The sequence below is a fragment of the Notolabrus celidotus genome, chromosome 15 (assembly GCF_009762535.1).
Source record: "Notolabrus celidotus isolate fNotCel1 chromosome 15, fNotCel1.pri, whole genome shotgun sequence".
Classification (NCBI taxonomy): domain Eukaryota; kingdom Metazoa; phylum Chordata; class Actinopteri; order Labriformes; family Labridae; genus Notolabrus; species Notolabrus celidotus.
This window is the reverse complement of record NC_048286.1, coordinates 23,955,379-23,979,399: the sequence shown is the minus strand read 5'-3', so window position 1 is coordinate 23,979,399 and position 24,021 is coordinate 23,955,379. Positions and strand designations below refer to the sequence as shown.

General features: G+C 41.2%; 1 protein-coding gene across 1 annotated transcript in view; it reads left to right on the top strand.

The window, feature by feature from the left end:
- Positions 1-23,355, top strand: part of ephb3a (eph receptor B3a) — a 42,231-nt gene extending 18,876 nt beyond the window's left edge. Inside the window, exons 7-15 of the mRNA XM_034703292.1 lie at positions 1,815-1,971; positions 2,162-2,270; positions 2,562-2,614; positions 3,529-3,651; positions 4,330-4,577; positions 11,995-12,210; positions 12,507-12,656; positions 19,353-19,546; positions 21,691-23,355. Of these exons, the coding sequence (XP_034559183.1) occupies positions 1,815-1,971; positions 2,162-2,270; positions 2,562-2,614; positions 3,529-3,651; positions 4,330-4,577; positions 11,995-12,210; positions 12,507-12,656; positions 19,353-19,546; positions 21,691-21,802 (1,362 nt within the window). The 3' untranslated portion in view covers positions 21,803-23,355. The remainder of the gene's footprint in view (positions 1-1,814; positions 1,972-2,161; positions 2,271-2,561; positions 2,615-3,528; positions 3,652-4,329; positions 4,578-11,994; positions 12,211-12,506; positions 12,657-19,352; positions 19,547-21,690) is intronic.
- Positions 23,356-24,021: the final 666 nt, after the last annotated feature.

Below are 24,021 nucleotides of genomic sequence, written 5' to 3'. Positions count from 1 at the left end.
AAGGTAACAAGTCAATTTATTTGAGTGATGGTTGACTGAATACCAGCCTATTGAATTGAAGCTCCAGCAGCTGCTGTTTAAAAGTAAAAACCCTGAATAAATCCTGTCATTTAATACTAAACAATGAAGTGATTCAATAGCCTAGAACAATGAGCACATCTTTTTATTTTCGTTTGTTGTCCAAATCATCAGTTATGAGAAATTGTTTCAGTATTGTAAGCCATAAGATTTGAAGTAGGTTAGGGATTTTTAATTACCCCTGCTATTGGAGGCAACACTTTTAAACAGTGCTAATCATTATGGAAACAAAAAATGAAGGCTGTGATTTTTTCTGAACAATGAACACTTTTGAAGGGGCTTAAAAATATGATACAAGTAAAGGTTTTTTAATTACTTGCAACACAAAAGCAGAAACGAATTTGCGAGCAAACCTAAAAATATTGGCCACCAAGTCTGTTTAAGCTAGCTAGCATTAGCTAACTTTAGTTAGCTGCTCCACAGAACGTCTTAGAAAGTCCTTTGTTCCTGCAGCAGTCAGATTTTTTAATAAACACTTGTAGTTATGGATCTGACCCATAGCTATTAATTAGGCCTCAAAGGGTGTGACTGTGTTATTTGTTTATTTGTTGTGTTTTTGTGACTGTACTGTCTTATTGTTTGTTGATTCTGTGAACAGACCCTTGTGGCATATGAATTTCCCCCACAGGGGATCAATAAAGTTCTTTAATCTAATCTAATCATAAGCTCCTGGTAATGCCAGATAGAGAGGTTGTAGAAGTAATACTTAAGTAGTAAATAATCAAAAGTGCTTCTGTGGCTTACACTTTTATATTTTTCTTTTGTAGAAGGAATACTTTTTTTCTTCAAAGGTCAAAAAGTTGTTAATGTAGCTGTTTACTAGTAACCACTTTAGCTACATTTGACAATTACAGGATACTGTTGATGATGAATGTTAATAAATAATAATATTAAATGTGACAGAAGTGCGAGAAGAAAAGTCAAAATGTCAGGTAACTTTGGTTTTCTCCCCTTTACACTTTTAGTAGTAGAACAATAAAGCTAGCTAGCATTAGCATTTGCCACCGTAAACTAGGAGCCAGACCTGATAAATAAAAGCTACTACCGCAAAATCTTACAATCAATTAAAAAAATGTATTTTCAGCTTTAACCCTCCTGTTATGTTCGTTTCTCTGGAACAGCAATAATGTTCCTGAGTCAATTATACCTGGGGCATATTCAATTATCCAAAAGTGTCAGAACCCCAAAAAATCCCAATACAAATGTTTTTAATCTAGTTTTTAACTCCATTACTAACCATTTAAATCAAGATTTAGTCCATTGGTGTTCTTTAATTCTCACAGATCATGGTTCAATGAGGATAGCTTGATTTTCATTAAAATTCATGTTAAATCTTTAATTTGAATGTACATTGGAAAGCCCTAAATATAAATACAATAGTTTTACATGACAGATTTGTATTTTTTTTTACACTTGTATTTTTTTTTTTTTATGAGGTGATGTTGATAAATTAACACAACACCTCTTCTGTCACCTGCTGCCCAGATTTTGATGCTGCATTTAGCTGGTTTGGAAGGCATATTTTGCCTAAAATAGACTTTTAAAACGGTCAATTTGACCTGCAACATAACAGGAGGGTTATTGTTATTTATAGCACTTTTAGTATTTTCTAACGATAAACTTTATTCAGCATATAATGCTGTAAGTGAACCAAAACATAGATTTGTTGCTATGAGCCATCTGAAAAGCATTACCCCTCGTTTTGCTGCTCTAATGCTCTCTTGTGTTCTTTCTAGGGCCAGGTGATGTCCCACACAGTAACATCCCAGCACAGCTCAGCCAAGGTGGAGGGCCTGAGAGCTTCTACGCCCTATGTGGTGCAGGTCAGAGCACGCACTGTGGCTGGATACGGGCGCTACAGCAACCCAATCGACTTCAGCACCAGCCTCCACAGTACAGATAACCTCTCCTTTGCTTTTACTCTGATCTCTGCTGCTGCAGCTTTCTTAATGAGTGTTCCAGCTTAGTAGGTTTAGGGCTGCCTCGGTTGTAAGCCATTACACTTGCAGCACAGACCACCCTTTAATCTCTCAGGCAGTGTTTCTGGTGTTATTTACCCCTGTGTGTTCTGTGTTTTGTCCAGGTGACCCTCAGAAGTCGGTGCAGGACCAGCTGCCTCTTATCGTGGGCTCTGCCTCGGCGGGTCTGGTGGTCATTGTAGCCATGGTGGTTATTGCTGTTGTCTGCCTTAAGTAAGTGTTTGATATTTATTGCTGCCAGCCTGAAGTACATGTTTCATTTTGTTAGTTAGAGCCTGAACAAAGAGGCTCATTAAAATTTAACATGCTTTCAAAGGGTGCATACTAACGCTTTAGCTTCAAAAAAGAAGCTCTGCAGGAGGAGAAAAACAGAGCTCCTCTGTGACTCTGTTTCTGAGGTTTCATCTGATTGTTCAGTCAGATGTTACTTTCAGTTGCTGTACCTGAAAAGGGTCGAGGCTGATGATGTGAGTGTGACTTTGTTTATGTGCTGCTTGTTTACAGGAAGCAGCGCAGCGGCTCAGAGCTGGAGTACACGGAGAAACTGCAGCAGTACAGTAAGTTTGTGTGTTCAGTCTGGGAACTGTCCCTGTGTTCCTTTGGTCATGCCTGTGCAGTTATCCATCTGATTTAATCAATTATCCAATCACCTGATTGAAACAGGACTATTTCCCTATTAGTGCAGAGGAAATCCTGAGCGTGCTGTCTACATCATGTTGAGAACGATACTTTTCTTCCTATGTGAACTTTACCGTCTAGACACTTGCTGATTTTATTTCCCAACAGATGAACAACAGCCTCAAGCCAAAGCCTGGGCTCACTTACAGTTCATTTTCTGTTCATTAATAAGCAATGTCCTTCATAATTGAACTAATAAAATTAGAAAATAAATTCATTAAGATCAAACAGATCACATGAGCTGTTAGATAAAAAGTAAACAAATGTACCCTTGAACTGCGTAATGAGAGGCAATAAATTGCATACCAACATTTTGTGAGATCACTTTTCATTTTGGAAAAACACTAGATTGATCCACATGCCATGAGAAAATACATGGCTCTTATGCATCTGTTCCTTGAATTTAAAGCTGATGTCATAAGAGAGTAGCTTAGCTTAGCTAAGCTTAGCTTAACTTAGCAGACTTGGAACTAACTAGCCTGTTTTTTGGTTGAACTTTTGATTTAATTATTAACAAGAGCATCTGACTTTCACAAATAAAAATGCTAGATTTTTTCTGTTTGACTCATTACAACAAGGTTGTGTTTTCAATCTAGTTCTCTTATCCAAGAACTCAAGAAAGCAAAATTATGATGAAAATATGATAATCAAATTGTATTTCAGTTTTTTCCACTTTAGATTTTTTAAATTCCATTTCCAATTTTTCAGACATTAGGCTTTTTGTTGTTGTAAGCCATATTAGTAAGGGAGCTAGAGCTAGGTGCTAACTTCTCCATTATTTTTTCCCTCTCAGTTTCTCCAGGAGTCAAAGTGTACATTGACCCTTTCACCTATGAGGACCCCAACGATGCTGTTCACGAGTTTGCCAAAGAGATTGACATCTCCTGCGTAAAGATAGAAGAAGTCATCGGTGCAGGTAAACAGCCCCGTTGTTTTTGTCCCAGGGGATGGGGAAAGATTCAGCTTTATTAATCATTTATTGGAACAGGAGTGTGCCATCAAGCCCCGAGGTCTGTTCTGTAAAAGAGTCCCTCTCAAGGATTCAGAGTGTGCAAGAGAGCTGCCGGTGGGAAGGATTGAAGTGAAAATCTTCTCGCTAGCTCTCTCTCCCTCTTCAGTCAGTTTTTTTTCTCTCTCTCTCCAGCGGCATGTTGTGTCCTAACTTCACCTCTAAATGACAGTGTGGTCCTGCTCGTCCAACCCTCCCTGTTTCTTTTTCTTTCTCTCTCTTTTTCTCTCCCTTGAAAACACTCAGGCACCACATGCAGAGCCCCCAAATTCCTTGCCCATCCTCTGTCTCCTTACACCGCTCCCAGGTTGCACACTCGATCAATACCCGCCACTCCCTCTCTCCCCAACATCTTTGACCTCTGACCTCCCGTCCTTTTCCCTCTTCTCTTCTCAAGTCCTGTCCCACAGCTGAAGCAGACCCTCAACTCTTTACAGTCAGCTCCTTCACTCCCAAATCCGACCAGTAACGTTCCCTCTCCCTGCACTTTCCCCCCACCCCTCCTCTCACTCAATCCCCTTCTCCCCCATCACCCTCACCCCACCCCTCCCCTACACCCTCCCCCAACTTGTTCTCCTGATCCAGGTGAATTTGGTGAGGTGTGCCGCGGTCGCCTCAAACAGGCTAGCCGGAGGGAGATGGTCGTTGCAATTAAGACGTTAAAAGCAGGCTACACCGAGCGGCAAAGGCGGGACTTCCTGGCAGAAGCCTCCATCATGGGCCAGTTCGACCACCCCAATGTGATCCGGCTGGAGGGGGTCCTGACACGCAGCTGCCCTGTCCTCATCATCACTGAGTTCATGGAGAACGGGGCACTCGATTCTTTCCTCAGGGTAAGCTCGACAAGAGGCGTGTGCTGCGACACCTCTGACAGAGAAGATTACTTTCTGTTTGTATCAAAGCAAAGAGGAACACACACACACACACACACACACACACACACACACACACACACACACACACACACACACACACACAGAGAGAGACAGTCATTCACGACACCTCTGGGTTATCGGAATGTTTTACTCTCTGTAAAACACCCCGAGGCGCTCGCTTGCTGAGTGATAGAGATTAAATGTGCAATATAACGCCTGCAGACAGGCATAGTGTCTCTGCCTGACGTGACTGACTGATGCTGACAGGCTTTGCAACGCTCAAACTCCTGGTGGAGAACTGTCACAGAGCAGACCTTTGGATACGTTTGCAGCTCTGTATTAGAGAGTCTTTGTGCGACTGCAGAATGCATTACTGATCAGTGTTTGTTACAGACCACCTCCACCTACACAGAATCGCTGAACAAAGGCGGGATGAGAAATGAGGTGTCACACAGTACATATCCAACTGCGTGGGGGCCATTACATGTCATTTACATCCAGTAAATGTGTTTTCTTGCATGGCTGCACTGTGAAGAAGTCCACTTACTGTAACTGTTTGGCCTGATGAGGTTACCTAATGCCTCTGCTGGATCAATGGCCCGCTGCTGGATTTTATTTTTGTGCAATAAGCAGTTGATTGTTTGGAGCTTGAGAAATTCCTGGTTATCAGTGAGAGTAAAAGTCATTCTTTATTTCAGTCTGTTTGATGCTGGATGACTGGTTCAATGTGGCACAGTTGACTGTGGACCTTTGCTCTGGATTGTACCAATCTCATGGTGTTCATGGGCCCTGTCATAATAGGTAGGAGAATGGCTGATGTGGATACAATGTGCCCTAAGACCTAAAGATGAGTCTAAATGAGGAATTCACCAAGGATAGACTACGGCTGCTAATAGCACCTATGATTATGCTGCATTTGACCCCTCTTGCTCTACCTCAAGGTTTAGTTCACAAAGCGTATAGCCCTGATGGTAATCAAGAGAAAAACACACTCATAGAGTTTTACAGCTTTGCTCCTGCTTTGTGTCTGATGGTGGAGATGAGCCATCAGCATCTTCACCTTTTTTGCTGCACAGAGCTGCACTGTGCACTCTCATCGTGACAACACTCAGTTCTGCTCATATATAGATGATGAGCTGAATGGAGGGGTGACACTTCTTACCAGTTAATTGTGGAGCTGATTCATCACAGATGTGACAGTCTGGAGTGAGCTAGCAAAGAGCAGCTTGTCCAGATAAAAACACTCCATTGTGTACAATGGCACAATCTGTATGAGCCAGCGTTAATTAGGGCTGGGCGATATGGGAACAGATCCTACCACAATGTTTTTTTCCACATCAGTTGATATTTACATGTATCACGATATAAATCAAATAATTATTTTGTCAAGCTTGAATTATCTGTTACTCTTAAGTGAGTTATGAAGACATCAGAGGGTTATTTTGGACTAGATTTATTTTTTGTCAGAGGTTGAACTAGTGCTAGGTGATAGTGAAAACTGTTATCACTATGAAATATTTCATATCATTTGATAAAGATAATTATCACCATAAATATCAAATCAATATTTCATTTAAATCTAAATGCAGATTTTTGGTCCTGAGTGAAAGTTGAAGAAACCAGACAGTTTGTAGTTTGTATCTGGGTTTAGTTTTCTGATGAACCATCATTTCTGATGGTGCTAACAGGAAGCAGGTCTTTTGTTTAAAATTAGATTTTTGTGAAGTTTTAGTTTGTACATTCTTTTTTTTTTGTCAGGTTAAGGTAATTTCCATAATTTGATTTACATTTACAACAAATATACATCAAATTGTGTAGTGAGTATCATTTTAGTAGAGTATTGTTTTGAGCTGTGCTCTCCCCTTGTAGATTACTAAGGGTTACGGGCAGAGTGATCTTGTTTCCTGCAGTGCAGTGAACGCATCACGGCCGTTCGGTGTTCAGTTGTCCTACAGTCACAGTAGGGGTGTAATTAAATGTTTATTTATATCAAATTTTCATCGAAAATGCTTTATATTTATATTGAGAAAATGTTTATCTCGGTAATTACTGTTATCAAATTATCGCCCAGCACTAGCGTTAAGCCACAAATTGCCCCTGATTGATTTAAACCCCTGATTATAATAAAGACAGTAAGAGTAAAGTAATGCAAAGAGACTTAATGTACTGATGTGTAGTTTTTAGGACATCCAGTGTCGGAATGATTGTCATGATCACTGAACAGCTCGAGTTTGAAAGCGGTCATAAATACTGTTGTGCAGTTACCCCTCACTCTCAGCAGACAGTAATCGTATCACTCTTAGCGTGGCTGTTAGCGCCTGTGTTTGTGAATTACATGTTTTTTGTTTCTTTTGCATAGACAAGGGTTCATTTTGCCCCGGTCGCACAATGACGGAATGAAAAATATGCAAACAACAGCAGCTCACGCTGATGCTGTTTGCTTGTGTGTATTAAAATGGTATGCATGCTTTGTGAATTAGACAGTGGGTTTTTTTCCTCATCTTCACAGGTTAAGCTGGTGCAAACACGGCATAATCCTTTTATGAATCATATCAGAGTGAACAGAATCAGACTTTATTATTTAGATGACTACAGAAAAGTGTTGTATTAATCTTTAATTAGTGGCATTGATACATTTCTGTAGTGATCTGTTAAGGGAAATATATTTTGCTGAATCCAGTTTCTCATATTTATAACTTTACAACCTTTATCTGTTTTACCTTCTTCAGTTTTTGGAGTTTTCTTGGGGGGAAAATGATTTTGAGGTTGTCTTCTCAAACTCAGAGAAATGATGGGCATTTCACTCTGTGCTCTCTTTTTGACCAAGGGCCCATGGCAGAAAGTGAAAGCAAAGAAAAATACAGATCTGTCAATAGTGAAAATAATGGTCAGTAGGTAGCTGACAGCTCAGCATTTTCTCCTCAAAGGGCTGAAACTGTATACGGTTTGTTCTTCCAGCCCTGTTATAAAGTTTCAATAGAAGAGGAGATGAGCTTGTTGGTGAACACAGCACACATTGTTGATACTGTGAATACATCCAATTACAAGTTTTCTATAATTGTGTCATGTTTGAGAAGGCAAACAAAGTTGCAGGACCCAAAATGCAGAAAAAGGTTTAATAAAACAAAACCGAGACAAAACAAAACTTACTTCAAATAAAATCCACCGAAGGAGAACTGGAGAATACTAGAAGACGCAGGGGACACATTCTCAGAGAACACACACAGTGAACTAACACAGGAGAGGGGAAACAGAGAAACTAAATACACACAGGGTAACGAGCAACAGGTGTGGACACAGGTGAAACTAATGAGAACAATCAAAATGGAGGGAAACACACAATGCCAGGAAGTAAAACTAGAACAGACACACAGGGATCAAGAACTACAAAATAAAACAGGATAGACTAGAAACACACACAAGGAATACAACACAGAACAAGATGCCAAGAGAGACAACGAGAACTTATGGAGCTGAAAACTAATACAGAATATAAACAGGGACAAAACACAAGGTAAATCTACAACTATATGACAGGAAGTCAAGCAACACAGAGGCATCCAAACTAAACAAACACAACAACCACAATCTTAGAGTTCGACTCAGCTTTGCCTGACATCTTGGATATGTTGTGAACATAACGCAGTGACTACTTCAGTGTCCTTGTTACATCCTGTCTGAGAACAACCCCCCCCCCCCCCTCACTCTTGTCCAGTAGGGAAACTTAAGGCTTTGAAGGATGTGGGAGCCCTCAAAGACCCAGACAGACTTATTCTTAAATATTTGATAACTTTTGAACCGCTAATCCAATCAACAAGCTTTAAAAACTCAGTTACAGCGGACATTCTCAGCTTTCCATTGATACCACCATTTGTCTCATGCAGCATATTCAAAATAAATTCAGGAGAGTCTGGCACCCCAAAAATTGGTCTAGGTCTTGAAGGGCTAAAAAAATGGGCTTAGTATTTGTTTCTTTCTAACGATACTCATCAGTTTTATTATTTTCTGAAAATTGAATGCCATTGGTAGGGAAGAGGATTAGGGCCACTAAATAAAATAAAATTAAGGTCCAATATATTTTTTTTATGGTTTTGTTCTGAGAAAAAAGTCAGAATTCTGAGAAAAACTGACTTTTTTCTCAGAATTCTGACTTTTTCTCAGAATTCTGACTTTAATCTCAGAATTCTGACCTTTTTCTTGGACCTTAATTATTACTTTTTTCAGTGGCCCTAATCCTTGTCCATACATTGGCTTATCAACTGGTAGATCAACAGGATTTAAAGCTTTAAAGGTGCAACATTTTCTCCTCTCATTTTGATGAGAGTATCAAGTTTTGATCATTGCCTGTCACTAACAATAACAAATTTAAATGTCCCTTTAAATGACCGTGTGTCTGATCTGTGTCTGTGAGTGCCTGTCCCTTTGTATTAAGCTTCTTTAAGATCCTGTGCTCTGAATCAAACAACTCATCAGGGTCAGCTTGCACATATCTAGCCAATCACAGCGACTCTGTACAAACTAGCATCATCTGGCCTTCTACCTGATTTGTGTCAGCAGCTCGATTTCTTTGTCTCGCTTGCTCTGCCGTCTCTCCTCGCCTTGGTGGTGTTGAAAGCAAAGCGGCTGTGTGGCACACGAATAGTTGCTGCTTTATCACTTTTTTGGGGATGTATATTGATCGTCCGTCAGTGTCTCTGTTCCGGAGTTCGACTTAACTGTCTGAGAGGAAGGGACCGATTACTTGAGAACGATTGGTATGCATGTTTGGTGCATCATTTGATGGGAGGGGCTTAAAGGATATGATGTAGCAAAGAGAGAGGACTAATGTCTTTTCTATTGGCATGTTCATGTTGCTTAACGCCACTTTAAACAAGATCTCAAACTGATGATTCTCTGATAATCCTGAAATATGTTACTCCTCAAATTGTATTTGTTATCTTCATATGCAGCCTTATCAGCACTCACAAAACGTTCTATCTGTAAATGACTGATTAGATTAAATAATGAGACTCCATGTTTCTTCTAATTACAGCTTCTGAGGCAGATTATTGGCACCAAGTACTTAATTTTCATATTCCTATTGATTTCACAAACCATAAAAAATTATTGACCACTATCTAAATATTCAATTATTCATTTCAGGAATACATCATGTCGGACTTATTCTGCTGCTATCATCCTGTGAAACATGTCATATCAGGCGCTTCATCATTAAAAGTGAACGTCTCCAGGTTCTGAGTTGTTGTTTAGAAAACGCGAGCAGCTTTAAATAGCTGTAATTATACTCATTATCAATTAATCTGACAATTATTTTCTCAAAAATCCCTTTATCATCTTGTTTGTGAGATGTCGAAAAACAGTGAAAAACCCCAGGTGGCATCTTCTAAAAGCCTGTTCATCCAACCCGAAGTTTACCGTCGTATAAGAGAGGCAGACAATTGTCACATCTGAGGAGCTGAAACAGAAAATAAATATGATTTCCTCTTGAAAACCTGACTGATGTGAAACATTTATCAGGTAATTGCCAATTAATTCTGTCTCTTGGACGGTGTAATGTACAATATTTACTGTTTCCTGACATTTGACAGACGGGCAATTAAAGCTTGGGCTGATTAATCAATCATTAGCTTCATCACAGAGTCCAGCCTGAGCCTCTTCCTCCTTCTCACCCTCCTCCTCTCACTCAGCTGTCCCACAATAACACAAATGTCTCCAACGTCTCCATGGCCTGTGCTGTCCTCACCCCCGCTCCCCCCCCCATGACACCCAGCCTGCCTGTGAGTCAGAGGAACTCTGAGTCCTGCTCTAACGAAGACACCCTAGAGTTAACAACACACACACATGCACACACACACACACACACACACACACACACACACACACACACACACACACACACACACACACACACACACACACACACACACACACACACACACACACACACACACACACAGAGACAAACTGTCCATGTATGTCTTATGAGACTTCGTACATCAGCTTCTAGAGACATACACACAGAAAACAGACAAACAAGCACACTCACATATATGCACATGTAGATGCAGATCTACAGATATGACACACACACACATTTATGCATACACTCTGCCGTGAACGCCTGCTATGAATCATGGCTGTTTACACATCCATCCATCCCACCGTGCTTTGCTGTCAGACTTCAGTGGAGTGTGCAGACTACAAAGCAGGATGTTTATGGTTTTGTCATGTCACGTCTTGTGTTCTTTGCCGTCTCTTTTTGGAGTCAAAGACGGGATTGATTATGTCGAAAATTGTTTTTTTTTTTCATCAAAACTCTACTTAATATTCAGGTCATGAAAAAGAACTCTCAGGGTTGTTGCAGCTTGATCCAAGTTTGCAGAAATCCTCTCTTTTGATATCAGGTAATTGTGTATCGACTTGCGATTGATTGGTTTCAACCCACACACTTTAGGATTTGGTGAGGCTTCACAGGTTGGAGTCTTGTTTTATAACCATCTCTAGTTCATCCTGCCGTGTCACGCTTCGTAAATGTGGAGAATTTTGAATTAAACCTTGAAACCTTAATCTCAGACTTTGTTTCACACTTATTAAATGTAAATAAGAGAGGGCCAAAATCGGCAAATGAAAGACTTTTAAATCAGGGAGATAAGCTTTAAGCAACATGGAATTTAAATTTATGATAGGTTTTTTTGCTTTACTGTTTATTAACAAAGAAAATGTGTGCAAACAAAAGCTTTGTGGTGAATCTATCCAGTCAGCTGAGACAATGAATTTTTAAATTCCGTCTTATAATTGTCTTTTATTGGAGAAACATGCAAATTTAACTTCATTTTAATTCTTAAAATGTTCACTGTTTTTCCACAAAACCTGCTGAATTAATGGCGCACTTGTTTTATCCGCTGTGTTTTAACACTCTATAAATACAATCTTTATTATCATCATTTTCAAGGATTTAGTGGAACTGCAACTAGTTTTTGAAAATAAGAGAAATTCCTTCAGTTGGTTTTGATTGTTGCAGCTTCCTTTGTTTTTGTGTTAGAGCCAACACCGAGTGTTAATGGGTTTGGTCCGACAGTAAAGACTCTAATTAATCAGCTAATTGGACAGCATGCGTGAAAAGGTCAGCTGTCAGTGACTGTCAGAAGCATGATGACAGATGTCATGTTTATGCGGCCTCTGTGACTGATTGTCTCTCTGGTGTTTTCTCCTTATCTCCTCTCTTTACTCTTCCCTATCTTCTCCTTCCCCGTATTTCAACCCGTTCTTTTTTCTCATTTCTCATTCCCTCACTTCCCTTCGCCTCCTTCATTAACCTCCTCTCCCACTCTCTCATCCTCCTCCTGCTCTATCTCTGGCTGCTGTGTTTTTGTAGCTGAACGATGGGCGCTTCACGATGACACAGCTGGTCGGGATGCTGCGTGGCATCGCTGCGGGGATGAAGTACCTGTCAGATATGAACTACGTCCACCGAGACCTCGCTGCTCGAAACATTCTGGTCAACAGCAACTTGGTGTGCAAGGTCTCAGACTTTGGCCTGTCACGCTTCCTGGACGACACGTCTGCTGACCCCACTTACACCAGCTCCCTGGTCAGTACTCTGTGTGTATTCATCTGTGTGTTTGTATACTGACTTTATGTTTATATACATGGATAATTGAGTGCGATAATTTGCTCCCCTTCACTTGTCTCACATGTACATATGGAAGCATGTGAGTCTGTTCGTGTGTGCCAATATTTGTGTTAGCGTGCGAGGCGGCCTGTAAAATTTGCATTAGCTCCTGCATGTCTGTGTTTGCAGTCATGAGACTGTAGTGTGACTTTAGCTGATACCAACCCCCTTCTATTTGTGTGTGTTTGTGTTTGTGTCTGTGTGTATGTGAGCAGGGAGGAAAGATTCCTATTCGGTGGACGGCCCCCGAGGCCATCGCCTTCAGGAAGTTCACCTCTGCCAGTGACGTGTGGAGCTACGGCATCGTCATGTGGGAGGTGGTGTCCTACGGAGAGCGGCCATATTGGGACATGAGCAACCAGGATGTGAGTTAGCGCTTCCTGTTACAAACACTTATCTCTGCAGGCTTAACACTTCTTCTGTGAGTTCTGAATGAGCTCTTACAGCAGGATTTAAACATTCAGATTTGGCTGAACACAGAGAGAAATAAGGTCTGGATGTCCACGACCTAATTTAAACTATTCTACAGCTGGCTCAAATAGCGTTACAACATTAGCATGTCTGAAAACACTAGGGGTGAGCCCGACTAAGGATTTGCTTAGTCGAATCTGATTCATCAGATTTTGCCCATAGTCGACGAATAGTCAAATGTTTGTTGTTTTTCCTTATTGACCCAAAGTCTGCATGATGGTGACCGCATGACAATATTACGCATAACCCTTTACAATTAAGAGACTCGTAGCTTAAAGTAAAAGGGACAACAGAATATTATAAGTATAAAACTTAGATTTTTTAAATCTATATTGCAAAAACAACGAGGGGATGGAGAGAAAACTCAAATAAGGCCACCATCTGTTAAAAATGGAACAACGCGCCGTTATAGAATAAGGAATCAGGAGATATTTATACAGTGTTCGCACAGTGGAGAGCAGCGCTGCGGAGGGTAGTTTGTCCAACTTAAGGCTAAACATCTGTATAATGTTCAAAATCAAACCTGAACCAGCTGAAGGGTTTTTAAATCTCTTAACAGTACCTTTTAAAACAGTCATTCATCGCATCTTTGTCCGCTTGAGTCTTTTCACATTGTACGTGAGGAAAACCATCGTGCTTATGGGCAGAAGTGTGCTCCTTGCTTTGTTGACTGTAAATCCTGTCTTTGAGAATATCCTCCCTGATGGCTTGGAGGTGGATGGGATGCTGTGGATTGCTTTTGAGGCTTCGGACAACAGTTACTGTGTGGTCCGGTAATCCTTGATCTCACAGCCCTCTTCATGAAGCTGCTCCTCATCCTCATCACTATTTTTTAGGATCAACTGAAGTTTTATTTTCTGACATTTTGAGCTACCATGAACGTAGAAAGATTTAAAGGCCAGCTGAGGTACGTCTGCTCCACAGGTCCCGCTAAATGGTCCACCTTTAATTACCAGGGGAGATTTAATTACCACTTTAAGGAGATATGAAACTTCAAGATCTGTTCTCAGAATTACATTAAATAAGTCTATATTTATATAAAAATGGGCTAAATGAGACACTATTTTTAAGGGAAACAGGAAAATAATGTAAAATGAGACATTGAGCACCCCCACGGTTTGAATGGAATGATCCATGTTTCATATGCAAATATTCGACTATCAAATTGGCAGTGTCGACTAAGGTTCGTTAGAACGAATAGTCGAATATTCGACTATTTGGGGTCACCCCTAGAAAATACATAATTGTTTTAAAGTCTTTATACATTATTCACTCCAGGGGTGAAAGGATAGGAATTTCATCGCATTACAGGCTGGATGATGTTAACAAGAAGGCTCAGTGACATCTTAAAGAAGACACTTTAACATTCAAGAAAGAAAACTGAGCCATCACCCTTATTGATGCTGTATGGCTATAACTACAACGGTACAGAGGGGACCCCTAGGTGCTGATGTAGGTGATTGAAGTGTGTTGGGACCCTCTGTTAGCAGAACTCAATCGTTGACGATGGAGAGAGTCAAGCTTGCATGAGGAAAGTGGTGAGATTGATACCCAGTCCCTCGCTCATGTTTTCGTTGGTGACTGTGATGCCACGAAGTAGATGAGATATGACTTTAAAAAAATGTGTGAATGTGTGATGAATCTTGTTACAGTCGAAGATTTCCAAATCAAATCTGTTCTAAACATAGAAGTTGAATCATTGTCTACAAATAGACATTGAGAGAACTTAAGAGTTCTTAATAGAACAAGTGTTCCATGTCTTTCATTCATCTTCCAGCGACGTCTTTGACATGTTCTTTCAAGGGAATAATGCTCACTCGTTTTTTTGTCCTTGACCCCTTGAACACTTTAAATTTCACAATTTCTAGACAAATTCCAGACGTTCAAGTCCTAAAATGTTCCTGAATTACCTTGTCCAGGGTTCCCATGCGTCCTGGAAAACCTGGAAAACAGTTGACCAGATTTCCAGTACTGGAAAACACCTGGAAAATGGGACAAAAAGTAAAATGTCCTGGAAAATCACGTATTGTCCTGTACAATTATTCAAACATGACTGCGTGCGACCTGACACGATTAAAAAGTTGTGGCAGAGAGCTTGGGGGTCTGCCTCACAACTTTCCGTGCAGGCTGAGAGCTCAGTTACCGTACTGTAGCTAGTAGGAGTGCCGATTGTGAAAACAAATGGAACAAAAAGAGCGACACAGCTGCACAGAAACTGCACATCGCTGATCACAATAGACATCACCACGCAGGAAGACAGTTCGCACTTTTTTAAATCTCTTAGAGACCTTTAAATACAGAGTGCGTCTCTATTTTTGAGAGAAAGCTGAGATGAGAGTTGCCCATCATTGTTACTTTGTTGAACTAATAAAATGAAGTGCTGTGGTTGCATCTTTCAACAATCAATTTTCCATAGTTTTTAAGCATGTAAGAGATGATTTCATTGATAGCCATAGACTACATGTCTTTCAATGTAGACTTCCACTGAGAGGAACAGATTTGACTATTTAGGAACTAAATTAGGAACTAAATTTAGACTGTCGTACCAGCTTGATCATCCCTGAAAATGTCCTGGAAATGTCCTGGAAAATGATTTCTGGAAAAGAGTGGGAACCCTGCTTGACAAATTTCCCAAACACAGTGGGTCACTATAACTTGTGTCAATGTGCTCTAACAACTAGAGGAGGCTGGGTAGAGCGTTTTGTAAAATGAGGGGGAGGACTCTTCCATATTGGTGACTGTTTCTGTGTTGATATCATAACAACTTGTCCAGGTTTGTTTCTGCAATACAAACTCAAGATGTAGAAAATGTAATCCTGGCAACTGAGGCGAGCAGTAAAAGAGCACAAATCAGGGAAACTCAGCTCAATGTACACAACGTCACCAACCTGCCCACTCATGTCGCTGTGAATGCTCCAGATTTTTACCTGCTGCGTCAGCTTCCCCTCACTCTCTGCAGACTTCTTACCAAAAGGATGACAGGACAACATCTGGCGAAAGTTTAGGTGACCAGATTTGAACATTCATGTTGAGGCTGTTCAGAGAATGAAATTATCAGGAGTGCGATTCATGTGTGAAATGCACTTCACTTCAGGGCCGGCTGAGAGTTCCTCTGAGCTGTTGTTGCTTTGATTTCCGGTGTGACATGTCGGCCCTGCTGTCTTTATCTCCTCATTGCAGATGCTTTTGCAGCTGTGTTCTACCTTTCTATCACCTTATTTGCAGCCTTCCCTCCCTCTACAACTCCAAACTGCAAAGCTAAACTCTTCACACTAACAAAGGAATACTCAGGAAAAGCTTTTATTATTATTTTCAGCTGCTGTTACCTGTAGGCTATCTGCACGGCGCAGACTTCACAACTACAGCAGGAAAAGAAACCTCCTGGTTCCTCCGCCCTGAACAAAAGTGCGGAAGCAATGTGTACACCTCCACTTTATTCCCAAAGGAATATCTGCTCTGTGTTGTGCATCAAAAAGGCAACTTGTAAAAGCTGATAGCAATAAAGCAAAAAAGGTGCCAGAATGAAAAATGCCAGTAATGTATGTATAACTTTCATAACAAAACCCACATGCAGTAATGAAAGCTTCAAAGTCAAGGCCCTGTATTGTTCCCAATAGCCTTTTGTGCCACAGTCATCGCTCAATAAGCAACACAGTCAACAAATATGAGATATAAACAGAGGTGCTCGCCGGCTAGGAGCGTGACATAAAAATCAAAGGACAAGCAGCAGGAGGAGAGGAGTGCAGCAGAAATGTTTTATTGTTCCCAAATGGCAATTTTTTTATTGTTGTGGGGAGTTTAAAACCCATACAGAGCGTACAGAGGGGAAAGCAGTTGCTAGGCGAAATCAAATCAATGAGCCAACGTTTTCATCCTCCACTTATTGTTTCTCCCATCAATCATGCCACTTTTGAAGGAGCAACTTTGAGAATCCTTGAGAAAATTGTTTTTATAGTTTTGTAAAGATGCTGAAGAGAAGATTGGAGTGTGTGACAGCATGAGCTGAGGCACTTTACAAAGTAGGACATAACAAACACAGTGACTGAGGATTATTCTTTCTCCGCACTAACAAAGGCCAAACAGAGTGAGCATAATACAAATGAGTCAGAGGGAAATGGTAACACTTTGTTGAAGCACCAAATGAAATCTTCTTAATCCTTGTTCATATTCTGGGTTTACACCTTAAACTGTAAATATAAAGAGAACTCAGAGTCTGCTGGTGTGGCTGGTATGGAAGACAATGGTAGTTGACCTCTTCTGTTCAGAGAAAGCGGCAACCTCCGGTCTCAAACTATGAAGCCCATTCAGAAGTGTTATAAACTGCAATTCATCGAGAATCTGCTTGAGGCTGGCTGCAGAAACACCGGAAACCACATACACACCACTTAAAAAAAGACAATCTTTGCAGCATTAATAAACATGTTTACAGCCTGGTACACACATTGTACGGGGGGTGAGTTTTTTTCTAACGCAACAGTTCAGAAGATATTAAGATTACGAATGTTTGCCCAAATAAGGACATGACTGACTTGCCTCCCGGACGGGAATACATAGCTGTTGGCTACGAGGCTCAAACTCCGCCCCTTTACATCAGACTCTGCCTGGTTGAGTTTCGCATTTCCAATATGGCTGCTGCCGTCGATTGGCTTCAAAACAGCGTTCAGGAACAGATGGGTGACGTCACGGCATGGCATATAAATGTAGACTAACACGCTAGTATAAATGTTAAAAAAAACTCAAAACAATCAATATTAAGCACAATTTACAATTTACAACCACAGTTCCAAAAAAAATTGGGATGGTGTGTAACACAAACAGATGTTTGAAAATAATTTTAGTGAAATAGTTGAATAGTGCAAAGAAATGTTAAATGTTAAAACTGAAAATTTTTATTATTTTATGAAAAATAGATGCTCCAAATGACAACAGGCTAAACTGAAATGACTGAAATGTAGGAAAAGCATAAAACACAAAATGAAAATGCTGTGTCCCATTTGAAATGTAAATATAGCCTTTGTCCCACTAAAGCCTTTACATTTAATTCAATATATTTTATCTGCCACAGTGGAGAAAAAGTAATAGTGCAGAAATTAATATTTAATTTACATTTAACATTTTTGAACAACTCAAAATGTGCAAATACTAAATAAATAATAAGTTAAAGGCACTGTGAGGAGTTTTTCACTCATTTTGAAATAGTCTCACACCTGATGCCTCTTCCTCTCCTGCATAGTGAAGTTAAGTTATCAGCAGGAAGATTGGTTGTTTCTTTATACTGAATTCTTCTGCCTGTGTTCGGGTCAGATTTTCAATAAGCTTTAACAAGTTTGGCACTGAGAAGTAAGTTAGCAGGTGGGAGGAGTTATTTTCTTTACAAAATATTCTTTTTACATCATGTTTTGTAGTCATGGCTGACACTGGATATGGATTAATAAAAAATACACTTTCTTTTGAAGTTTTGTTGTTGACTGAGAAACTCAACAACCAGGGCCTCGCTCTGTAAAAGAACAAAATGGCTATGAACAAAATTTAACGATTCTCATAATGTGTGAATGCTTCACTACTCTCTGAAGACAAAAGAGTTGAACAGTGTGCGTATATTTACTGGGACACTGAAGCATCCCTCATGACACTAGGGCAGTGATATCTAAATATCTTTTATAAGCTAACTAACGGTAATAAATCATGGTCTACAAAGTTGGTTTGTTGTTACGTTACAGTTAACAACAACAGATCTGTGATCTACTGATACGCATCCACAACGATTGCACGCATTAGCAAGAGACACATCTTTTCTACAGAGGGTGATGTTGCTCATGGGAAACGCAGTCACCGTCACAGAAATACACTCTATTCCATTCAATGGGGTCACACGAATCAACCGAGCGGCAACCTCTGGTCTAAAAATATGAGTCCAATGCGGAAGTGCTAAAAACTGCAGTTCATCGAGGATCCGCTTGAGGCTGGCTCTGGAAGTACCGGAAACCACATAGACACCAATTCAAAAAAGACGATCTTTACAGCAGAAATAAACATGTTTACAGCCTGGTACAAAAGACGAGTGTAGTCTGGATAGCCCATTTCTCGATCGGCACACACTGTAGGGGGGGTGATTTTTTTTCTAACGAGGCAATTTCGAAGATATTGAGATTACGAGTCTTCCAATGAGAGGCACAGCTGACTGCGGGAACACTGTAGCTGTTGGCTAGGAGGCTCAAAGCCCACATCTTTACGTCACACTGACTTGACAGCAACAATATGGCTGCCGCCGTCGATTGGCCTCAAAACAGCTCTTCAGAAACAGATGGGTGACGTCACGGATACTACGTCCATATTTTATACAGTCTATGGAATCAACACAACATGAAAACTTCCTACAGTGCCTTTAACATAAGAATAAAAGCTTTCAATTTGTTCATAGTATATGGCCTCTTTGGACCGCCATGCTGAAGACTAAGGGCCCACCACACTTTAGGAACCACTTCTAGCAGGTCAACATCATCACTGTGAGCATGTTGTCATCTAGACGTGTGCACACAGCACCTCTGTGTCAAAACGCAGCATGACAGAGGCTTTCTTTTTCTTCTCAGGTGATGACGGCAGTAGAGCAGGATTACCGGCTGCCCCCGCCAATGGACTGTCCTATGGTGCTGCACCAGCTGATGCTCGAGTGCTGGATGAAGGAGAGAAACCTGAGGCCCAAGTTCTCCCGCATTGTTAGCACCCTGGACAAGCTGCTCCGTAATGCCGCCAGCCTTAAGGTGGTGACCAGCTCCTACTCAGGGTGAGTCTGTGCGCAGCCTCCACGTGATAAATATAGAAAGAGTTGTGTCATAGTTAAGGTTGTTTTTCAGAGCTTTTGGGGTTACAAGTATAGAGAAAGTGTGTCTGTTTGAAAATGTGTGATCTCAGTTCTTTTTAAGAGGAGAAAAACACTTCTCTGTTACCAGCGTGGCAAGTTTTGCTGTGAGATTTAGCAACTTTTCAGACAAACTTGCTGATTTTACTTTTTAAAGAGCTGCAGCAAAAACCCTCACTGGGTTTATGTAAAGAGGGACAATTGTGAAGAAACTCAGCATGCACAACAACCAGAGCTTAGAGTGAAAGCAGAGGCTCGTAGCAGAAAAGCTTTAATATTTCACTACAAATTTACGGGAACTTTCATCAGAAGTGGGCTGTGTTTTTGTTGCAGCTTGGCTGCTACTGTAGCTGACCTTTGTTGAAAATATATATGCATTATTCTGCTGCTGGGCTCTCCGTATAAGAACCAAGTGCTTTTGAGGTTTTCTACAATAACAGCAGGATAGTTTCAACACAAAAGAGGATGATGCAATTCCCTCCCTTTCACCTTGTGTGAGATGGTCCTCTGTATTTGATACGACGGCTGTGAAGTGCGGGATGAAGACCCCTCACGGTGTTGAGCCGGGTGGAGTTGTGCGTTTGGATTTGTTAGAATAAGATATCAATGTAAAAGAAGGTAAAGCCAGCCTAAGAAGAAGCTCAACTACGCTCATGCTTGTTTGAAGGATTTTCGAGGATTTTTTTTTTTTTACTGAATGGGTTTTTGGGGGGCCGTCAGACATCCACCTGTATTTCCCTTGGAAGTGAAGAAGTTGACTTTTTCATAGGTAGACAAGTCGACGATTGTTTTTTAACTTTGTTTTGAGCCGCTCCGAGTGTTTCAGCCACTTTTACAGACGTGTTTGTTTTGAGTTTTGTTCGCCTGGCATCCAGTCAACAGTTTGATTAGTGCTGCTTTAGATGCTGGATCCTCAGCAGTCCTCTGTAGTGATGTATAATGAATCAAGCGCACATCCTCATCTCTGTGTGATGGCTTCCTGTTTCTGACAGGCACAAAAGGCTGAATTCATACATACAGTATCCAGGTCTGGTGCCAGCTCCTTGGCTCACAGTTTCACTCTAACACAGAGCCCCAAGGGCGACTCCTATGCCAGGATCCGGGCTCACTGAAGCTAATTGTGTGTGGAAATGTAATGGCTGACCTCGGTTTAATTCCCCCTATACTTGGCTGGATGCTGGAATGTAGGTGATAGGACAGACAGCAGCCAGAGCTGCTGATGTGGAAAAGCAGGAGGTGATGAAGTGTGAGTAATAAGGGAGATTGAGGAGAAGCTAAAAGAGAGGAATGTGTTTAATTAGGTTGCTAATGAGCTTTTTAATGCATCAGGGGAGGGTGCGCCCAATGCTAGGATGGGCCAATGGGAAGCTGGTATGATTGTGTGTGTATTGTTGATGCTTGAGTGTGTGTGTTAAGCTACATGTTGCTGCTTGGAGATGACATGCCAATGATTAATTTACAGCCTCATCTGTATGCAACGCAAGAGCGATAGACAGAGGGGGAAGACGCGGAGAGGGAAGGATCATGTTGTCAGAGCATGATTCAGGGAGCATCTACCGTGTTAGCGTGTGCGTCTCCCGCTCACCTGCCATTGGCTGCCGGCTGATGTTGGGACAGATAACAAAAGGAGGGAGAGAGAGGATATGAGATGCAGCACTATCTGTAGAGTATCTTCAGCCACCAGGGCCTTAAAAATAAGGACACTGGCTGAGGAACAAAGGACACTCGCAGGCTGCCGCGCCTTTCTCAAGATAGCGGAGAAATATGTTGAACTTTTATTAAAACTGGAGATCTGATGAATAGATTTGGCTCGGCGTTTGAGTTGGACTGTATTTATCGCAGATGAAGCTCTCGATCAGCAGATTTTCGCCCTCCTGTGTTTTATTGTTTATATCCACAAGGTCTAAGGTGCAAATACTCTGCAGAATCTAGCTCTACCAGCACAAAGATGGATTAGACCTTTACCCACCTTCAATGAGAGCACTTAGCAAAGTAATAATGAGCTGTGTCTTTTGTTTAAAGTGCCTGTGAACCTGCTTCTGACCTGTGCGGCTGCTTTGTGTTGGCAGGGATCTGCTGCGGCTCGGGGGGACGCTGCCGGGACACAACAGGAAGAGTCCGGACAGCAGTCAGGAAATTGTTCGGCAACAGATGAGCCAAACCCTCCCCATCCGAGTGTGAGCTGAGGACACAGAGCGGATAAAAACTACCTGAAAAACTCTGACGCCAAGAGCCCGTTGTAACATAAGAAGAAGAAGATTAAAGACACAGGAGAAAGAACGAGGACAGTGTTGGAGATTTCTTTCCAGCCGGAAAATTTTATGTGCGTTCAAAGAGACCTTTCATTGCAGTGTGTGCGTTCATGACTTGACACTTGTGGATTTGTGACTATTGACATAAACCAAACTTCCTATTGCCCCTTCTCAGGTTGTGTTTGCATGTCTGCATGTGTTTTCTGCTGGTTGGGAATCAGACTTTTCTTCTTTCCGCCCTCAGATTGAGGACTCAGTGCCAAGATTAAGCAAACTTTTGCTTGAAACAAACAAGACATCTCCAAACCTTCCTGTACACATTTAATCCAATCAGTCTTCTCCCTTTTATTTTCTTTAAACCCAACCAACGTTATTTTATTATTTTCTCAATTTTTAAGAACAAAAAAAAAAAAAAGACACACCTGTCATCTGCTTCCTCTTAAATACTGTCTTCCACGTGTACCGGGGGACTACTTGTTGCAAAAGTGTAAAAAGCATCCGAGTCTTCACGCCAACTCTCCATCAGAGAGGGGATGGATCTGACACTGTGCGGGACACGTCATGTGCATGCCAAAGTGGAAACTTCTTCATGAGAAAAGTCGAAACGAGTTCCACGTTTGCTGTTTGCTTTGGTGGCATTTTGCTGTACGGACTTTAACGTCCAGGTTTTCTTAACCTTGTTTGATTCATATACGCATTGTTTTTGAATGCTAAGTTATTATCTTATTATTATTGCAAAGAGGTGTTTTTTTCTGTGTGTTTTTTTACGAGCACCGGGGCTTAACTTTTTTATTACACTGCTTGTTTTTCACACATTGACAAACCAGACAGACATGAATGAGTGATCTGAAGGGGAACTGTTCTGCGCAGACAGAATATTTATGTGTCTAACTGCAGAGGGGACTTTGTGGTGATTGCTGTTTTTAAAAATGAAAAGCGCCTGTGGTAGTTCTGTGGTGTGAACGTGTTACAGATCAGGGGGAATTAAAAAGGTCACTATCCAGATAATAAGTCCGCAACCTTAATATTGGGCTGACCTACAAACATTGATGTAGAACAAATTCACTCATTGGTTCATTTCTCCTGACATGTGTTTTCTTCAGCACGCCAGCTGTCAGAGCAGTTCCTATCTAAAACAACTGCCTGTAAATAATACTATATTTCTATTAGTGCAGTCAGCTCAGCATTCACAACAATCTGACCTGACTGTTGCCTCTCTATGACCCTCGTTTATATGCTTGTTTGTTTAATGTGGAGGAGCAAACAAATGGAGGAATTCCAGTTTAATGGTCATTACATATCTGAAACTATATGTCACAAAGAAAGAAGAAAACGTGTGTCTGTTAGGGCAGACTTTTCCCTGTGCAATTCAAGGTGTATTAGGTTGTAAAAAGAAAAAAACAGCAGAAAATTACAACAAAAATAAGCATTTCTCTTTCAGTATTTTTACGATAATCATATGCAAATAAATTATTAAACAGATCTCTGGTATTCTCTTTGATTTCTCGCTGGGTTCACGAAGGCTGGAGTTCCAGGTTTCTCTTATCCGGCAGAGGGATGAAAAGATGGAATAGCGAGTGGGTTTCACCTCCTCAGTTGGAGCATCGCAGCAGCTCTGGATTGGACTCATTAAGATTTAAGGTTAATCAAAGGCCGGTCCACACGGCTTACCAATTAGCGAGACCACAGGACTATTTCTGGGGATTTCAGTCTCTGCTGGAGGAGCTTCAAGGAGGCAACGATAATCTGGCTTCACACCAAGAGTCAGTGTTGTTTGGCTTTAATCTGCCAGCCAGGACACAAACTGGGTCTCTCTCCCTGACCGGAGCACACGAGTGAATCTGTCATGTTCTGTTTTTATTGACACAGCGGATGCTCGTCTATTGGGGGGCCTCGGGGGGGGAGGGGGGGTTCATTCTCGCCCATTTTTAGCCTTGCTTCTCAAACAGCGGCTGTATGATAAGCCACTGAAGGGAGCATGTTCTTTCTGATCATCTCTGCTGCTCTCACGGGACTTGTGCAACACACCAGGTCAGCACTGAGGCCTTCAGAAGCAGATCTGAATGTGTTTATATTCAGACAATGTGACAATGTCATTCTCCTCTGCTACCCTGGAAGCATGGCATTTATAATCTGTGTCAAAGCTTT